The 16,801-nt window shown below is 38.2% G+C and overlaps 1 protein-coding gene across 1 annotated transcript in view; it reads left to right on the top strand.

The window, feature by feature from the left end:
- CLSTN2 (calsyntenin 2) overlaps positions 1–16,801 on the top strand; it is a 338,134-nt gene that overhangs the window by 304,705 nt on the left and 16,628 nt on the right. Inside the window, exon 9 of the mRNA XM_086754967.1 lies at positions 9,049–9,211. Coding sequence (XP_086611093.1) covers positions 9,049–9,211 — 163 coding nt within the window. The remainder of the gene's footprint in view (positions 1–9,048; positions 9,212–16,801) is intronic.

Here is a 16,801-nt window from a genome sequence, read left to right as displayed (position 1 = left end):
TGCCTTACACCTGTAAGTCTGGTACTAAATACAGACTCACCTCTTTTAGGTGCTAGCTCTGCCTTCTACGTTCATTTGAATGTAAACGGAGGGGAAAGGGCTGAGGAGAGAGAAAGGATTGCTTTTATTTGTCACTACAGCATAAATAGGCGTTTCAGATAAAATATAACAAGGTGTTCCCTATGGGAACATCAGTAGCTACAAGGAAGTGTACTTGACAAGCATACTGTGTAAATATATTTTCAGAAATTAGTTTTGGACCCATTGGTGATATTGGGATATTTCTCAACAGGAAAAAAAAAGGTAAAAGGTGGTACTTCCCTCAATAAATTTTCTGAATGATTTAACGGACATCCACACTTCACTGTTTGACATGTTAGATAAACCACAGTGCATAATAAATACCTGAACTCAAGGTATTCTACTAGCATATTCTACCTATATTTTCTTAAGAATACCAAACAAATCTTAGGGTTGTTTCCTAAACAGTCTGTGAAAATTTGGGGTTTTTTTTAAGTGAAAGTAATATCTAAATTGTATAAACATTAAGCAGAAGAAAAAAACATAGACTAGGCAGTGAGTAAAGACTTGAAAACATCAGTTTGGAAGGACTGTGATTAGATATGTACTTATTTGCTTATAGCATTTACTTGAGCAAGGTACAGGAGAAAATCCATTAGTTTTATAATCAGTATCTTATACTGAAATACTTGTTTTATAAGCAATACAAAATATAATTTTAAAACAATCAGCATTAAACTGCGTTATGTTTTAAATTAGTGAGGTTATAAGGGCAAAGAAGTGCCTCCCAAACCTCCACCTCCGGTTCCTCTGTTTTAAAATGTACTGTCATGGAGAACGGCTTCTGCTTTGCTTGGCTTCCTAGAGAAGGTGTCAATATTGTGACATCTGGAGAGAGTTGTAGGGCCGTTGTTGTCAGGGTTTCATATTGTCTCTCCACGGACATGTAACTGGTACCTCATTTAGGAGCTCAGCCTTGCTCCGCTGTCAGGAGAGCCTTCAGAATGAGATTCCTGTGGCTCTCACCCACCTTAATATAATCCCAAGAGGTTCCTCTTCTTTTTATTCATGTGACCAAGGGCAGGGAACACAAGCTGCATTTTTAGCTTCCTCATCAAAAGTCTAATGAGGAAGCAATAACTCGCTGCAGAGTTGCTTAAGGAGCAGGGAAGTGTGTCTTTTGCTTCCTTCTCTGGTTAATGTTGTTCTGATACTTAGTTGAGATTCCAGAAGGAAGGGATTAATTTGCACAATATTAAATCCCCTTTATTCTAGGACTGATCATACACATTCTTTAACAACTGCAGAATTACATGGCAATAAAACGCATCAGAAGATAGGCTGATGTGAGGTCTTTGAAAGGTAGTTGTACAATATATCAATTTAACACATAAATACAGAACAATGTTTATCTCATTTTCCAAATTCTCTCCCCATATATGGAGCTGACATAACATCAGCATATATACTAGAGACATCCAAGTTACAAACCAGGTAGTAGCTATGGAAAAGCTTCCTTACAAAGGAGTACAGTGTTACTCCATGTGTAACAACCACTACTGCTAGCAATCAGAAGAGGGGTGATGCTCCAGTCTAAGCATAAAACCACTGGTCCAGTGCAAAGTAATCTGATTGTGGTGGTGTGGTTTGGTTGTTTGTTTTTTTTTTTGTCTTCACTGTCTGCCTCCAGCTGTCCGAATTCAGGAACTTGCTCAGAGAGACTGTGATAAAATTTGAGCAGGGCTTTGCAGGCTAAGGTTCAAACTACATGTTGGATGTGGAAGTTAAGTGTGCAACACTATTCTTATGGGAAAAAAAAAAAAAAACATAAAACTGGTAGATTGTGATGACAGTTTTCAATGTATCACCCGTTAATTTAACTAGTGGGAGTATATTGATTCCTTCTTTTCCCCATACACAGTATATTTTTCCTCTAGCCTGTCTGTCTTAATTACTCCATCGGTACTGTATGTATTGCCACTTCAGAGGCAGCGCATATTGATTTTACAGCCAGGGAAAAAGTGTCATGTGAAGGAGCTACTAAAGGATAACTGTAGAAAGGGAAACCCAAAGAGATTATTAAAAAAAAAAATCCAGTACATAATATGAATATTTTAGAGCCTTATTTAAAATTTTCTGGTGAGACTGTGGAGATACTCGGGACACATTTGCAATCTGCACAGCTCCACTTAGTGGTCAAGAATATACTGACCCTTTGCCACAGCTGTTCCAATCCTTTTCAGTTTTAGCCATGCTTAGATTAAGTAAAACCAACACATGTGGCAAATACGTGTCCTTATATAATACAGACCCTATTACGGAGGTAGAATAAATAATGCTACAGGACATAACAATTTGTATTATTGGATTAATATGATTGGTCTGTATTTGCATCTTAATTTTGTTTATTTTTGATAGCTCTTCCCCAAAATTAATATGATGGCAGGTTATACTGTAGCACAAAGCCAACTTGAAGTGCATATCTGTTGATTCTCACAAAACCATTTGTTTTAGTACAAAGCCTGGATATTCACAGCAGAAATACATTTTTGTTCATTATATTAGCAAACAGAAGTGCGCTAGGTAACCCAGCAATCCAATGAAGTAAGCACATCCTGAATACTGAATATCTGCATACTGAATTACAGACTTGCCGACTACACTAGGACGTTTTTAGCAATGTATCTTTTGTTCTTGGCGGTGATGGGATAATTAAAAAAAAAAACCACAAAGAAATCATAAGGTGTTTATAGACAATGAGAAAAAGAGAGGAAAAAGTCAGCTGTGTAACTTACTTCCCTATATCACTTAATCAGCTTTTGCAGGTAGCCCAGCCACTGAGATGTAAGGCAGAGATTTATTAGAAGAAATCAAAAGAGAGCAGCAGAGTTCTAGCAAAAGCAGTGCCCTAAGAAAAAGTATATTCTTTTATTTTTTTAAACTAACATGCCTTAATTGTATAAGTCTGTGGATGAGAACTGACAATAAGAAAGCAATTAAGATACTAAATGAGTTTCTAAAGTAACAGATTAAAGCTCATTCAGCAATGTCTTTAAAGTTCCCATTCATCAGAGACAACAGTTATAACCCCAGGGTGGGACAGGAGAAGGCCTTTTCCATCCTCACCTTTGGGCTGCCTTCATGCAGAACTCATCAATCTTCTGCATAATAACTAGACTGCCTAAAACTCTTAAGAAATTTGGGGTTTGTTTTGCATATGTAAATATGCAAGATTTTTCTTTTAAAAATTGCAGATATTGAAATCCACTGCCAAATGTTTCCAAATTAATATCTCCTTCAGGCTTGCTTGCTTGCAGTGGCACTGCTCCTTAGGTCCCTGTTAAAGGTGGAATGAAACTGTCTTTCAGAACCTTTAAGTTTGTTGCCTTTGAGCTCCCTGTTTGTATGCAGTACGGTGCTTTCTCTCGGTGCCATAAAAATATATAAAAAATACATAATAAAAGTATTTTGATGGATCAACATATATTGGAACCATTTAAATGTCTACTTAGTGTCACCAGTAGAAGAGAACAATGCCAACATTTGTAACTTTTTATAAAGCTCTTTCAGGAAGGATTATTGTGGATATGGAAAGAAAAATGTTGTATTTTTTAAACTCAGAATAATATCTCTATCCCCATCCAAATATCATCTCTGACCAGGGGTAATGGGTGCCGTGCTTTGAAGGAGATTTACAAAGCACGGGACTGCTTTCAAACCAGGGCAGGTTTGATCTGGGTGCTGTAACTGAGTGGATAATGCTCACGCCTTTATGCATAACATCAAAGGGAGATTCCCTGCATTTGTTGTCATCTTCAGTGAAGTGAGATAAAAACATACAGCGTGAGTTGTTTCGGCATGTTTACAAAGTTGTCACAATGATGACCTCCATCAGCTCTAGCACATGCTTGCAAATGAGGGAACTATTCCATTGTTAAGGTTTTTGTATAAGCACTCTACGTATTCTGTACCGGACCGTACAAAGGATTTGAGGGAAATGTTTTACTTGCTGAAGGACTTGCACATTTATAAATATACTAAGTGTACATCCAAAGAGAAAGTGTTGCTGTTAATAAAAGCATAACAATGATTATTAATATTAACTCTTAATTAGTAAGTGCAATAATAATTCAACCTCTTAATGAAGATATGGTGCACTGCAACTCTTTTTTAGGGGAAATAGTGCCTTCTTCACCTTCTGTAGACTGCATTTTTCTAGACGTGCACAACCATTGCAGAGGAAGTTTTTGTACAGAAACAGTGACACTAAGCATGGACTAATTTTCTATGCTACTTTATGCTACTATGCTGCTTAACAAAAATATGCAATTTATAGTCCTAAGTGTACTCTTGACCTTCTTGGTAAGTATTAGTATTCTAGCTGCTTGGCTATTGTAATCCCTGTGTGAATGTGGTTCTTCCTTCATTAATGATCCCATTTTGCTATGAAAGAATATAATAGCCTTCTCCACTACAGTCTTGATTATAGAGTGGCCTAAATGTTTTACTTATCACAATACTACTAAACGGTGGAAAACAGATCTATTGAGAGGACACAGAATTCGACTGCAATGAAGAAAAAACTGCTACTGAAGCGCTCCATGGTCTTATAAACAGATACAGTTTTGTAAAGGCCAGTACGTCTTGGAGTGACATTCCAGCAGAATGCACATCAGTTCAGGCAGTGATTTATATTCTGTAAAGTTAGGTTCAGCAAACGGCAATGCACTTTCTTTTTTCAATTTAAGTCACTTCTGCTGATAAGAATTCAATTGTAGAAGTGAATTAATTCATTCAATGTTAATGTTTAATGGGAATCATACTATGAATTTTTCCATAAAAAGGAAAAGAGAGGAGGAGATTGTAACACCTTTGCAATTTCTGTGTGTATCTTTTCTTCACTTTCAGAAAGTAAAGCTCTGTATTTGCGGATTTAAAACACCTCTACTCTGTGACAGAAATGAAAGTATTGGTCAGATTGGCCTCATCAGCCCAGCTATTTGCAATGACTACTACACTCCTCTAATTAAACCACTATTTTCAAGTTTTGAGCACATAACTCGCTGTCAGTAGTCAGTCTCTTCGTCAGCACAAGCACACAGAGGGTCTCTCTGAGGAGATGCACTCGCCCCGTTAGCATTGCCTTTGGCTTTTGACCTTTGGGCATGAGCTCCTCCACAACATAGTCAATATTCTGACCTAGCTTAGGATTTTTTTTTTTTTTTTTTTTTGCAGAAGATACTAGATAATTTTTTCTCATATGGAACTATTTAAATCAGTTAATAAGACTGGAAGTAAGCCTAATTTGCATGAGAGTTAGTGACAGTTACCAACATATTTTAACACAAAACAGAAAGGGGGGAAAAGGACCAGAATTTTTAAAAACCTCCAGTGATATTGTATTTATTGTTTAATATCAGTTAATATTTAAGGTGCTATAATAGATTAAATGCTGTAGGTAAAAAGTTAAAATGCTAAGCCTCATATAGCAAAATGTGGAAGATAGCTGGGAGGGAGGGCTGCGTATCAGAAGGATATAAGAATGAGGGAGTTACCTGGTTTTTAGGCCTGGATTAAGGTGGTTTCTTCAAACAACCTGTAGAAAATAATGATTCAGGCCATTTAGACAGAACAATTTTGTGTCTCATATCTGCACTAAATAGTGCTTTTACAGTAAGCAGAGAGCTTTCCTTGCCTTCCTGTTCTTCTTCTTACTGCTTTTGTTGTGGATGTTCGAGTGCGTTCTGAGACCACTTCCTCAGCAAAGTCACACAAACCAGAAAGATGGAAGTAACGTTTGCTTCAGTGATCCGCTGAACGTTACCTGAGGGGCTTTCGGGAAGCTGGTCAGAGGGCTGTGAGTACACGTAGCTCTTCAGTATTGAACTGAGGCACTGGGGCGCTTCTCAAAGCACAAGTTCTCTGTGTGGATCTAGCCAAACAGGTGAATGGTCCGTTTTGCATGAGTATGCCCCAGCTAACCTATGTGAGGCTAAAAAAAAGCTGTAAGCTGTGAAGTGCATGTTCTCATGTGTGCATGCCTAGCCCTTATGTACGAAGCTGTAAAAAGAGACATTTTGCAGATCAACAAAGTCTATTTCTAAGCATCATGTGCTTCTCAGACCCAAGTACTTTGGTTTCAGTCCACTCCTGAGCATTCCAATATAAACCAGAAAAATCTCTGACTTTCTTCATCAGAAGATGCTAAAAGCTTTAATGTCTTGGGAAACTTACTTCATAGGATTTATAGAGTCTGTTATCATCTATTCCATTAAAGCGTATTCCAGTGCAATGGCTTGTAGTCATCACTAAGACTTCAAGCTGGTTAATTTGCTGTGATTTGATTAATACATTATAGAGGCAGACTGACATGACAGAGCAATTAGACCAGCCTAGCCATCCAGCAGTCTTTGAAAGCCAAGCTTACTCATCTATGATTTTATCTCATTAGGATAGCTTTACAAATTAGATTTTTAAAAATAAAGTTTTTGAGATGATTAAAATTTCTGTATTTGCCAAACTAGTCTATTTTATAATTTTATTTTCACGGCTTCACTGCAATCATATTACATTCCATTGCCACTGTGGAATGCATGCAGGGAAAAAATTGGCTTTCTATGTTAAGAAGGTGAAGAAGGTGTCTTAAATGACAGCATAACAGATTACACTCCACAATTATTTATTTCATTATTTTGCTGGCTGTAAAGTGGCCACTACTGCTGAGTGACTGGGGCGTATTCCAGAGTTTATAATAATTGGATTGCTTCCTCGTAGAATATTTGTTTTCACACCAGGACCCAGTACAGATTCCTAAAGCTCCTCTGGTGAAGCAGACATGTGTCTGTGTGCCTAAGTGGTATTGAAATTGTATGCAATCAAAACTTGACCAAGTTGAGTGCTTTTGAAATCCCAGGAAACACCAAGCTTAGATTTTAATTCCCTAAATTTGCTTTAAAATAGAACTTGATGCATTTATGTGTTGGAATTTAAGGAAAAAGCATGCAAGTGCAAGGTTAGTAAGTACTTTGCCTAGTGTGGACATCTGCAGTTAGACATTTGCATTTTTCTTGGAAGCACTGGAGTCTGGTTGCTGGAGTCTTGAATTATGGAATTTCTGTAATCTTGTGTTTCCAGAAAGCATTTTCTTTGAAGAATGTGACAGCCCTATTGGTCAGTCAGTAGAGAATCAGACTAGCTACACATCATGTTCTTTGTGTATATGATGTCCCAAAATGTTTGGGTTTGCTATATTGAAGTACTCTTGCTTTGGTTAAATAAGAGAATTGCTCACTCATTTAGTAGGACTTGAGGCATCCCAGTGATGCAGTTTGGGGTTGCAAAACAGAAATACTCTGGGACAGTTCCCTGAAAAGCATCAAGTATTAATGTCTGTAGGTTTTGTCAAGCAAGGTCTCTCAAACTCCAGGCATACTGTTCATTTTGGTTTACATAAAATGTCGGACACGTGTGGCTGAGATGCATCAAATTCTAACGGTCAGGTCAGGAAACCTGACAAGCTGTTTTTCCTTGAAAGGGAGGACTGCATAATACAATTTGTGATTGCTGTTTGTTCAATGAAGTTCTCAGTCTTCCAATTTATTTACTTTCAGTCTTGGTTTCAGTTCATTTAACCTTCAGAAAACATTTGTGCTGTCTACTGCTTACAAAAGGAAGGCTGCATTTATCTCTTGCTGTGGCGCTATGATGTCTGCAGTAATAAATGTATCCATTTGAAATAGAAGTGATTAAGTTCTTGTTGAAATGTCTTCTGGAACAAAACACTAGCTTTTGCTTTCAAAGGGCAGATATTGCAGCAGATAGTACTTAACCTGGCTAAGGACAGTGTGTTACGTTTAAACATCGCTTTTCTGCCTGCCTCTGTGAAACAGCAAGGAGATCTGCATTCAAGCACTTCCATTTCTTAATGCATCAAAATAAGTATCTCTTCAGAATGAAGAAAGTAGCACGATCGTGACTATGGCCTTATTTTTAAAAACAGCCCACCCATCCTACCAATTTGCTGTGATTTATTCCTTTGAACTTTAAATCTGAAAGTTACAGCAAAGGAAAAATAAACTGGGCAGGCATTGGTATTTACACACTAGATTTTGCTGCCTTCAGAGGCAGATTCAGCTAGCTGTATGTTTCTGAACTAAAACAGAATTTGACCATCTGGCAGTAATCCCTGGTTGTCCAGCTCAAAAATTCATACGAGGTTTGACACTGATATTGTCATCTGGAAAGTATGTTGTAACCGCGGCCATTGCTTCTTAAAGCTGGTGTGTATCAGCGAAACCATATAGATCCTCATTTTGCCGACTATCTGGGAAAAAGCTCAAGGCCAAAAGATGGAGAAGATTTGGGTTTCCTGCCCGAATCAGGTAGACACATCGGCTGCTTGTCCATCCGTGTGTATACAGAGCACAGCAGAGCCCCTGCTAGCACTGGGGAGATCCTGATGCTTTGGTGTAAGGGTTTCCCAAGTACTAATGTGACAAGTTGATAATGACAAGTGAATCAAATCACTGATGATAACGCATTAATCTAGTGACTAAGTGCTATGTATTTTCTTAATTTAAAGCTAACAAGGAACCCCCAGTAACTTTGCTGATACACCCCAAGTAGGTATCTCTTACATACAGTTTTGTGTTCTCAAAAGTCAATAAAGACATTGAGAAACTAATATTGTCTATTGACAAATATGAAAATACAGAGCAAATACCAAACTGATTTTTTCTATTTTATCCATGCCTTGTTTACAAAGAGTGTGTTTTAAGATGTCTCTATTTATCAAATATCTACTGCATGTATGCCATGAGTATTTATCACCATTGTTTTACAGTGTCATTAATTTTAGTGATGTATAAATTGCAATTATTTTTTTTTTTTTTTAATGACCAGAGTTTGGAAACAATACCATTGCATTGTACAACAACATTGTATTGTACAACAATACCAATGTATGTGGGATTAAAATTAGTCACATGACAATAAGTGCTAATTAATATTTGTCATTCTGTCTTTCAGATTTGTGATAAAGAATGGCATTACTACGTTGTGAATGTTGAGTTTCCTGTTGTTACCTTATACATGGATGGAACAACATATGAACCTTACCTCGTGACCAATGACTGGCCTATCCACCCTTCACACATCGCCATGCAGCTCACTGTTGGCGCTTGTTGGCAAGGTAACATGACAGCAAATTGTAGACAGTACAGTTATGAATTCAGAACACAAAGAATCTTACTTGTCTTGATACTTGCATAGTAAATAAATTACTAAAAGTTTAATGTATGAAATCAGAAGTAAATCCAGAGTTAATAATGAATCAAGTCTAAGGATAAAAAGGATGGGACGTTAACAAGCTTTGCATTTCCATCAGAAGTGTCGAATGTAGTTTGTGTATTCAATATGAAAGATTGTTGTCTTCATCTTTTGTCTTCTCTTCTTTTAATTGTTTCCCTTGTTCTCCAACTTTAAACATCTATCTAAATATTACTCTGAGGAACTCCACCTATCTCCTTTCAGTCTCTGCCTCAAATTTCTTTCACAACTCATGGCCCAATTCTGTGCTCTTCCCATTGGTTGTATATCACCACTAATTCCACTAATTTAATCATTTCACCCTGTTATAGACAAGATGCAAAAGCGAGAGTAAAATAAAACCAAAAGTCACACCCACAAAAGCCATACATGTATAGGCCTTTCTTAAATATTAGTTTTTTCCTGTTTTCTACCCTTTATATTCCGGCTCTTCTCATCCTTTTGTCTGGTCCTTATACGGCAGTTTCTTTTCTGCTCATCTGCTCTTGTAAAGTTCTCTCTGTTCCCCATCCATGTTGATTTTCTATTTATGCACTGTGACTTGTTTTCACTTAAGACAAAGTACGAAGTGACGCAAAGTGTATAATCAGGAAAAAATACTTTAACACAGATTTTGTTTCTTCCCCACTCTTTAACATATACTCACTTTATTATTACCTTGTTTGCCAGTGGATCTCTGCTCGTTTACCATGTTATCTGCAAAATTTGGACATCTTGTGCATGGCAGAGCTGTTCAGTGTAAATAATATTAGAAGCAAATCCTGCTGTTAGATTATGAACACCTTGGGGTAAAGATCCAATCTTTGCTTTCATGGCAACATGCAGAATAAAGCCACACTAATCCTAAAACAAGATTTGATAAGTTTTGTCTCTTGATCACTGAGATAAGTGTTATGATAGCTAGCTAATCAGCATGACACTAATCCCATCTGTTTGTACAAGTATGCACGGATTCTTGTCTAACTGGTATTTGCATGTGTAGGCTTCATCTCTATAAGATGATCTTTAGGTATATTGGAATTTTTCATTGATTATAAATACGTAAAAATACATTTAATTTTACTCTGAGGTATTAGTACTCTAAGGACATGTTATTCCTTTTTTAGCTGAAAATAGGCGGTGAATACCTATCAGATTCTTGAGGAACCAGAACTTTGGTTTAGCCAGTAGTTCACTGATATGAATAGTTGACAGAAAGTAATTTGATTTACATTCATTTTCTTTTTGTTTGATCTGATATTTTTTTAATATGTCATTTTGGTGCAGTAGTTTAAAGTCGAAGTTCCAGAGTTAAAAAATGCAGATGTAATTTGTGAACAGAGTAAATTCAGTTCTTTTCGGACATGGGTAAATGCCATAGGGACTGTGAATAATCATTGAGTATTGTGTTCTGAAAAATGAGCGTTTCTCAGTAGCTGTGTTTAAAGAAATTTTATTTTAATCCCTTACTTCGTATTTATGTCTAGGATCTTCTGCATAGGACTACATAAATATTTTTGTGCATTACTTGTATTACGTCTGCCTGTTAACTTCTTTCATTCATACATTGTGTTTTTGTCACTCTCTAATAACAATCTTTAGGGTATTTTTTTTTCCTAAAAGTCTCAGTATTGGTGGAAATCCACTCCCCTCAGCCTCCACCTGAACCTCATTGTGAAGGTTTAAACAAATAGAAAGTTGCAATTGTTTTCAGACATTTTTAGCTTTGTCTTGAAAATCTGATGGCTTAATGAGTACCCATTCAGGATAAGATTCTTCTTCCTTTTTGGTGAAACATCTGATTTATACTACTGAAATGTTACCTATCACTGCTGTCAGTATTTACTGCAAGATTTTGTTACTGCTGTTTTAGCAGTGTGAGAATTGGAGCTTCTCTGAAGTAGAAATTAATTTTCCATCTCATGAAAATGTCAAGATTTAGCTAAGATAGTGTGCTAAGGATTGTGATAAACTATCCTGTGTCAGGCAAAAAGATGAACTTTTAATGCTTATATGAAACAAGATTTCAAGATATTGCTTTTGGCAAAGCTTATCTTTTGATAGGTTTGTTTTGATCACCTCAAACTATTTTAAAGAGATGGTATGGGAAGTCTCTCTGTTAATAATTCAAGGCCAGGCTGGATGATGCTCTGAGCAACCTGATCTGGTTGGGGATGTCCCTGCTCCTTGCAGGGGGGTTGGACTAGATGACCTTTGAAGGTCCCTTCCAACTCTAACTGTTCTATGATTCTATGAATAAGACGCAACAGTCTGTTACAATCTGTCAAACTGTAATTACCCAATATATAAACCTAACCTATTCAATTCAGAATGTTAATTTTCAAAATCAATGTATTTCAAGAAAAAGTGGATCTATCAAACAAATAATTTGACTATTAATAGTTTCAGTGAAACTGTTAACTGGGCCTACTTAGGATAATACATTTAGTCTTCCTTTTTAATTTAAAAGCCTTGGTTCGTTCTTCAGGGAGCTTATGAAAGAGAAGATCTAGGCAGAGCTACCTCATTGATTTAGGCTCCTCTCACAGTGGCTAGCAGAAAGTTAACTGTTTTTTATTTTGTGCAGTTCATGTTTAATATTGCTATACTTTAGGGGGGTAGTTCATTTGGTAGTTCATGGGAGTTAAAGCTTAGGCTCAACTGTGTTGGTTCAGTTACATGTGACCCAGGAGCAGTGACAGCTGGAGACAGAAACTTCTTAACCTGTTGCAGCCTGTGTCTGATGGAGTGCCAGTCTTCACACATGGCAAACCCGAACTTACGTCTTAGCTGTGATTTCAGTGACGCTAGGCCTGGAAAAAGGTAATGCTGACTACGAGCTAAGCAAACCGGACTCTTAGTGAGCTAACTGAGGGGGGAAGTGAACAGTTTGGAGGGCTAGTACAGCTATGCCTGAAATTAGGCCTTCATGTACCCTGGTAAAGTTTGACAGCTTTCTTTGCAGACACTTAGGGTTAAGGATATAACTTAATTGTAATTTCTTTAAAAAACCTTTTTTATTCACATCAGTCGTCTCACAGATGATTATCAATGGTGTGTTTTGATGTAGGTAGGGTTATTTAGGTCCAAAGAGCTGTTCTGTCTCTAATAGCGAAAGAAATTTTGAGGCAAAATTACAGTTTCTCAAGGGTATCTAAAGGATAAAATTGAGTTGCTTGTATGTGTGCTTCCCAGAACAAAAGAGACACCAAGAGAACACGTGGGAAGTGTGACCCTGGCATGATCTCTGAACTCCTGCCTCACTGAATGGATTTTAGAAGCAGACAAGGGCCATCAGGATAGTAGAGAGCTCCTCTAGGCTAAACTTCATCTCCCATTTCTATTCTCTTCTCTAGTGATAAAAATAGTCTAGCTTTGCCCTTCCAGCTCAAGATTCTCAAGAGCTTTCCAGACAATAAAGAGGTAACACAGATCTGTGGCAAGGATGTAGAATTACCCTTACTCTGTGAGGATAAAGTGCAGCATCAAGAGGGTAGGTGATTTTTCCTCAGGTCACATAAAAAAAAAAAATCTACATCAGAGCGAGAATAGAATCGGACTTCTTGATCAACCACAAAATTGTTCTTATTCTCCCTTTTAGATTTGCAATCCTGTTTCATTCTCTAAGCAGTACAAACAAATTAAGGTTAGCTGATTCTGGAGCTGCACTTTCCAGGAGCTTACCCTAGTAAGTTCTCATCCGAGTTCATTATTTTTGATTCAGTTTGTCTGAGGACATAGCAAATGGACCCTTTTACAGGGTGAGAAGTTTCTTCCATTAAACCAAGGGTTATAGGTTCCCATTCTGATACCTTTATTGCTAAATATTCTGTGGCAAAGGCAGGCAGAATAAGGGAGCAAGTTACATGATTTGGTGCTCTAATCATCTCTTGTACCACAGACTGCAAACAGACTTCCTCCAGGTTTCCCTGAAAAGATACAGTCTGGAGTTCATGCTCTTTCCCTCCCAGCATGGTTTGTTTATGTCAGGAAACTAGTGACACAAGCTAATTACTTGTCACAAGGTGATATTGCAGCTGTAAGTCATTATTTCAGTAATGCCACCCATTCCAGAGTGCTGGAGCTTCGCAGTGCAATTCTGCTGGCCACATTGCGCAGGGGAAGGGCTTTAGGAGAAGCCTGTCAACAGGCAAACTTTATCATCATCAATATAGCAGAAGGCTATTGTAATTCCTTTTTTCTAAGTAATTTCTGGTTTACATTCTATTTTTCTGTTGTATTCTCCTGTCATCTCCCTCTTTCATAAACCTAGGCCACAGACCAATTTTTTAGTGGAGTCCTTCTGTGGAGTAGCCTATTAACCTTCTGTGTCAGCACTTTGCTGACGTATCAGTCACAAAGTTGCAGTCAGAGAACTGACTTACTATTCACAGCAGGAAGAATGGCAAAAGTTATAAGTTAGAGAGGGATCTGCATTCAAATCTGTCACTCATTCAGCATTGATGTATGTCCCTTATTTAAACGAATTTCTGCACCAGTACACGAATGTTATTTGGAGGAGTAGAGTTTTTGGCCAGCATTAACATTGCTTGGACTGTGATCTAAGATATATAAGATTGTAACATTTTAGTATGATCATCATCATGTCCCACAGTTCCCCTAAAAATAACAAAAATGCATTGGCTTAATTGTGAGAGGTTATTGAGTGTTCTTCTTATCTTGAGAAAAATTATCTTAAATACCATAAGTTAAACCACTCTTTTGATCTATGGATCTATTGCACAGACAGATGAGCGTATGCGTACTGAAGAGCAGGTAGCCTTTAGTGTTCTTTGTACTTGCCTTACTTCAGATAATGCTTTAAAGCCTAAAGCCGCCTTTGGGAGGTCATCAGGTTATGCTGTCTACCAAGAGCAGGGGCAGACTTAAATACTGTCATGTTTAATAAGTGATTTTCTGAGTAATTTTTGTCTGAATGATGTAAAAAAGTACTAAAAATTTTTTGCACTGAGATGCTCTGGGAGTATAAAAACTCGAGTCGCTAATTGGGACTGCTCCTGAAATCTGTGTTAGGGTTTCATCCTGTGTAATAGCCAATCTACTTGTCAGGGCGTTAAACCCAGCTCCCTAAACTGCCATAATAAAGAGAGAGGATAAATTTTGGGGCTTGGACTGGAGCACTTCAGAGCCAGAATGTCTTGCTGCTGCTTCCAGATTCACTTCAATCTTTATGTTCACCCCCCAAATAATTGGTCATTCCTTAATTATCTGGCTCAGTATAACCGGAGTCTATAATGTCTTCAAAGAATCACATCTCAGTTGGAAATCCTCTTGATTAATCATTTCCAGAGAAAACCTTGTTGTGCTTAGGCTGCCCTGGTAATAACTTGCTCATTATCAGGGTAGGGCAGAAAGCCTAAAAGAAGATCTGTGAGCTCAATAAAGTCACTTGCTTTGACAAAAAGGCAAGATTGTTCTTTGGAGATTGGTAAGTGAAAACCAACAGCATTTACATCTGAAGTCAAAACAATACAACTGTAAAATTCAGTGGTAATGAGCTTCTGTTACACTTTATATCAACCCAATGTGAAATTTAAAAACCAAAAAGCTGTGGCATGGAAATGGGCTCTGCTTCGTTAATGAATGTGCCTTAACCCCATGAAGTCTGAACCTTGAGAATCTTCTGTTTCCCCTGGACTTTCCAACGTTAGATTAGCAGAACCTCCTCACGGCTGGGATCAGAAGGTGTTTGCTAGATGACATTCTGTAACCCCCCTTGTTTACAAGAAGATGACACATGTACTGGACGCTTTTGTTTTCCTCCATGTGTTTAAGGGAGTCGACCTGACTGATCTGCTTACAGGTAGGACAGGCATCTGCATACTGATCTCAGACTGAGTAGGTTAATTCTACATTTGATCTGCTGTGTTTTGAAATTTCAGGCACCAACTGTAACTGTGCTGGTGGCTATTTAGGAATACGCCAAGCACAGTGATATTGTAACGCCTTGCTTTCACTGGCAGCTAAGTCACTCCCCTCTGAAGGCTGCTGTGTGGGTGCCTTCCTGCTCCCGTGCGCTGTGGTGCTGGGCTTGGTATGACTGAGCACAGGCACCAGCTGTGGGTGACACAGGAGGGACGTAACAGTCAGAGGGTTATAAAGTTATTGGGAGGGAACCCCCTGACCCCAGTGTAGGAGGTACACCTGCCCCTAGGCTGCAACTAACATCATGTGACATTAGTAGGCCCAGATAATTCTAGTTATCTAGATGAGTGCACTTTTATTTTTGCAGATTGTTCTGAGCACTGTGCCTGTTATATGTCTCAGCTGTCTCTTTCTCAGAACTACAACCCAAGTGTCTGCTCTAATGGTTTATCTGGTGGGAAGCCCAGCAGGCCAGGGCAGGACCCTCCTTCTTCTGTGTCTTTTGGTGTCAGCCTATGTGCTGTGCTTGTTCACTTTCAGCAGCATTCACGCTTAGCAGAAAGGGAAAGTAACTCAGAAAGACTTTATCAAGGTGACCCTGGGTAAAGTTCTGGTGGGAGGGGTGCCTCTGCCCCTAGTGCCCTACTTGCTTTGCTTTGATAGAGTTCCAGGCAGAAGAGATCAGAAGCAGCATAGAAAAAGAAGAATCCTAGTCCAGAAATAGTTATTATTTTAGCAAGTGAGAAATGTGATGGATACTACTTTGACAATGACTAAGCACTGAACAGCATTACGGTGAATGACTATGTAAGTTGACAGTTCCTCTGGATGCCTCCCACAGTCTGTTGACACCATCCTCCCGTTATGAGGACTGAATTAATGCCAAAAAGCCAACATCCGTCCTCCTGTATCTGCCAGACTTTTGGGAGTGGATGTGTGTGCTGGGTCAGGCAGAAAAAGCAATGCACAATTTTATCATCAGGGTGGTTCTGTTTTCCTTTGTTGGTTGCATCATTCAGCGAAGTCTTAACTACTTAACTATCCCCCAAGAATTAGCACTTACAGCGTATTAATCCATGATAATCAATAAACGTAGAGCTGAGTGGAACACAGCACATAGCACTGTTGAGGAGTAGGTTTTCTTTTTCTCTCAGGTCTTGATGCTATAATATCGTGGAGGTAAGCTGTGTCTCACTTGTAAGAAAGGGCAGAAAGACTCTGACAGCAAAAAATCCCACAAAACTTGCTGAGGCAGTCCAGGTTAACTGGATGGCCTGACCTCTTGATAAAAACTGGCAGATGCGGTCTTACAGAACACTTTATTTTGCTCTGCACCATGAGATTGGGAAGTAGAAAAATTTTAGGACAATTGGATTACCTCAAGATCATCATCACTGGAACTCCATTTTGTTCTTGGAATTGTTGCTCCAGAGGCTTGAGTAATCTATTAAGGTCTTCATTACCTCAAAAATATCGTTGCTTAGACTTGGTCAGAACCAAGAGTTAAGTTCAGAGTGTTAAAGCAGTAAGAGCTGTCAGAGTAGCTTATGCCTTTTCCTCAGTTGTTTCTTTCTGTGGTAATTTCAGT

Source organism: Chlamydotis macqueenii, chromosome 9, assembly GCF_036417535.1.
Source record: "Chlamydotis macqueenii isolate bChlMac1 chromosome 9, bChlMac1.mat, whole genome shotgun sequence".
NCBI classification, from domain to species: Eukaryota; Metazoa; Chordata; class Aves; order Otidiformes; family Otididae; genus Chlamydotis; species Chlamydotis macqueenii.
Note: the sequence above shows the minus strand (reverse complement) of the source record. Positions and strands in the feature narration are given on the sequence as shown.